Genomic DNA, 3,786 nt, shown 5'->3' with positions numbered 1-3,786 from the left:
TCATGTAATATTGTGATGTAATGAACTTTAAATAGAGATAATATGGAGACGGCTCCATGGAACATACCAGGAGGAATGCCATATTTCTGCTCTAGGCCAGATGGGTTGGATGGGGTTGCACAATCCATGTTCACTTCTTTTCGGAGACAGCGATCAATGTCTACCGCACTGAAAAATGCCACCGACTGAGGTAAATCCTGCATTCCCAGTTTGTAGGCAAACATGCACCTGGCAAAATTAAAATAAGATATAGAAATGGCATGATTTTTTTATTTTTATGCTATGTATGTACAAACACAATTATTTATGAAAGAGAATTTTCCTTGAAATTGTTTTGCTACAAAACTAAGCCATACTGGCAGTCGGAGGGTTTATCCCGAGCTGGCCTATGGTTTGTTTCCCAGTATCAATTCTATTCATAAGTAGCAATATAACCTGAGGGTTAAATACTTCCTGTGTCCCACAATGCACTTACATAAAAGGACTTTACAGGGAGTACAAAAATCCTAATACCCTGTATATCTTTTCAATACATGAACATTTCCCCATTTTCTATACCTTTACAGAGTCAGCAAGTGTGTAAAACTATCTGCCGATCTACCTGAAATACAACTTGCTTTTGAACCCTGCTGTGGGCTGATAACACTTTTGTAGCATTTGATAAGTGGTTGAATAATAACAGAAATCACCAGGTTCAAATACAAAAATGATAACATGGAGAAGGGTTAGAACCCCAGTCACATTATTAGAAATGCCTATATCTTATTGTACATGCGACAAAATTCTCCTGTCATCTCTTGTCCTAAGGTCATAGGGTGAACTCTTACCACATGGGTCACAGACAACCAAACTGGACACTCGTTTAAAATGTTGAGCTTGAGTGACTGTTATAAACTCCTATCAACCTTTCCACAAGCAGAATACAATAACTAGAAACCAAAAAAATGAATTTATATTTTGACATGCTACTTCACAATTAGGCCATGGAAAGAGCCATAAACCACTTCTGAAATCATTGACCTAGCTGGTCACATCACCTCTATACAGGCTGTGGTCATTTTACACCAAGTGTCCCAGACTAATTATACTTCACCCCGGATTAAAAGAGGATTTCTGATTGTATTTACCTTGTTAGCAGATTTGTAATCTGGAGAGCCAATGCTGCACGGTATCTGTCCTCACTAGACACCAGATAGCGCACCTCATCGTGGATACTGATACAGAAACGCCCGTCAATATCAAACTCCTCAAAAAGCCACTTCATGGCCACCAGCATCAGATGAAGGTAGTCCACGGCCGAGCTTTGTACAACCCAATTCACTCTGCTGGTTATAAACTGAAAAACAAGACAGTGGTGAGAACTGGTTTCTATAGGACGACAGTGACATCAATGAGCGAGAAGCCCTAAAACAAAACACACTAAGGGGTCTATTTATACAGCAATGAATCCGAAATTCACAAACATTCCTGGTGGAGAATCTTCCATGTCTATGCATTTCAACGTCAGTGATCGTTTTCCACCAAATAGTATTTGATCAGTAGAGGCAACTAGAATTTTATTTATGTATCTTAACCTTTTTCTTTTATGTGCTACACTTTCACTTTCGTTTGTGGATGTTCATCATTATTTTATAATGGCAGTTCAACTGTTATTTTGAACTAGCTAATAGCAGAATTTTAGTATTCATCAGCAATCCTTAAAAGGTCTTGATAATCTATCACATTTAATTTATTAATACACAGTATTTATATAGCGCTAACATATTACGCAACGCTTCACACAGTATTTATATAGCGCCAACATATTATGCAGAGCTGTACAAAGTCCGATGTCCTGTCACTAGCTGTCCCTCAGAGACACCAGGGGCAAACAGTAAAACTTGAGTTCCTTATTGGCACTCTTGTAAAAGATATGTTAGGCAGACAAGTCTTAGCATACCGCAAGGGGAGCTGGAAGAGACTGCTACAGACAACCCAGAAGCTACTTTCACACCTGCTGCCATAGACATATTATTATCACACAGTATTTATATAGCGCCGACATATTATGTAGTGCTGAACAAAGTCCATACTCACGTGACTAACTTGCTCAAAGGAGCTCACAATCTAATGTCCCTACTATAGTCATATGTCATTAATACAGTCTAAGGTCAATTTGGGGGAAGCCAATTAACCCAACTGCATGTTTCTGGGATGTGGAAGGAAACCGGAGTACCCGGAAGAAAACCACACAAACCCAGAAAGAACCTGCAAACTCCATGCAGATAGTGTCCTGGCTGTGATTTGAACCTAAGAAACTAGCGCTGCAAAGGCCAGAGTGCTAACCACTGAGCCAACATGAAGCCCAGATTATAAATAGACATATCAGATTCACTGCTTTTTAAATAGACCCCTTAGATCTCTTTTTAATTTTTATAGATCTGATACTAATCATAAACATACTTGTTATCTAATATTTCAGCCATGTATTTAAAAAAATAAAAAAAAATGCCTCATTTTCTTCCCAAACACTTTGATGCAATTGTGGAGAATAAAAAAAGTCAATTCACTGAGCAATCTTTATAGGGTTGCGGAAGGTTTTTTCCCCTTATCGTGTAGAACAGATAAAACAGTCATAATGGTTCTTGACAACTGGTTAAGTAATCTTGTCACAAAGCTGGGCACTTCAGTCGGTGCATATGATAAAAATTATAGAGAGATATCACCGTCTGTGAAAACCACGAAACAATCAAAGCCAACGATTTAGGCTGCTGTAGTTATATGTGCTAACCTCAACTGGTGCATACAAACTTTTTTTTTTAAAAAAAAGCTTTCAGGTAAATTTCATGCAGCTTTTGTAAAGATTTTAAAGCACCTTTTAGCTCCAATTTTGAGATGTTACACAATGAACATTACAGAAAAGCTGCCTGTCAATCTAAACAGGGTCATAGCAGACTATCAAGACGTTTTAAGGATTGCTGATGAACACTAAAATTCTGCTAATAGCTAGTTCAAAATGACAGCAGAACTTCCGTTATGAATAATGTTTAACATCCCCAAACTAAAGTGAAAGTGTAGCACATAAAAGAAAAAGTTAGGATACGTAAATAAAATTCTAATTGCCTATACTGATCAAATATTATTTCCGCTTAAGCATAGCATTGGATTAGAAATTTTCAATCAAATATATTTATTCACAGAGTAGCAGAAAATGATGATACCAAAATTAAATTAAGTATGGTTAAAGGAAGACGTCTCAGATTGTAAGCTCTTCTGGGCAGGGTGCTCTCCTCCTCCTGTGTCTGTCTGTATCTGTCTGTCATTTGCAACCCCTATTTAATGCACAGCGCTGCATTATAAGCTGGCACTATATAAATCCTGTTTAATAATAATAATATTAATAATAATAAAAATAATAAAAGTATGTAAGGAAGGAGGAAAGCTGTGCTCCATTTACACAATGATTTGGACATGATATGTGGTCAACTTATCGTACAAATGTTCCCAGAGGAACACTATATAGTAGGACCAAGTTGTATGGTTGTAGATCATCTAGTGTGGGCCCTTTAATAAGATTTATGTACAATGCATTGGAAGGATATTTAATTCCAGGTCTGTTTACCTCCCTAGCAGTCCAATTCCGTCTAAATTTCCATGCAAAAAGTGGTACAATTTTTTGCATGGAAATTTATTTTTCATTGTAGGCTATAATTCTTAGGCATAACTCACCGATATTTAATACAATTAACAAATGTAATAATAAACTTTAAATAACAAAACAAAAAAATCTGTTAAAAAAATTAAAAC

At 36.7% G+C, this 3,786-nt stretch overlaps 1 protein-coding gene across 2 annotated transcripts in view; it reads right to left on the bottom strand.

Moving 5' to 3' along the window:
* Positions 1–3,786, bottom strand: part of POLG (DNA polymerase gamma, catalytic subunit) — a 35,788-nt gene that overhangs the window by 1,918 nt on the left and 30,084 nt on the right. For both annotated transcript variants that reach the window (XM_072402718.1, XM_072402720.1), the window contains exons 21-22: positions 1,128–1,336; positions 68–228 (exon numbers count right to left, since the gene is read on the bottom strand). In XM_072402718.1, the coding sequence (XP_072258819.1) occupies positions 68–228; positions 1,128–1,336 (370 nt within the window). The remainder of the gene's footprint in view (positions 1–67; positions 229–1,127; positions 1,337–3,786) is intronic.

The sequence above is a fragment of the Pyxicephalus adspersus genome, chromosome 2 (assembly GCF_032062135.1).
Source record: "Pyxicephalus adspersus chromosome 2, UCB_Pads_2.0, whole genome shotgun sequence".
Lineage (NCBI taxonomy): Eukaryota > Metazoa > Chordata > Amphibia > Anura > Pyxicephalidae > Pyxicephalus > Pyxicephalus adspersus.
The sequence above is the reverse complement of the archived record's forward strand: the minus strand, read 5'-3'. Positions and strand labels throughout refer to the sequence as shown.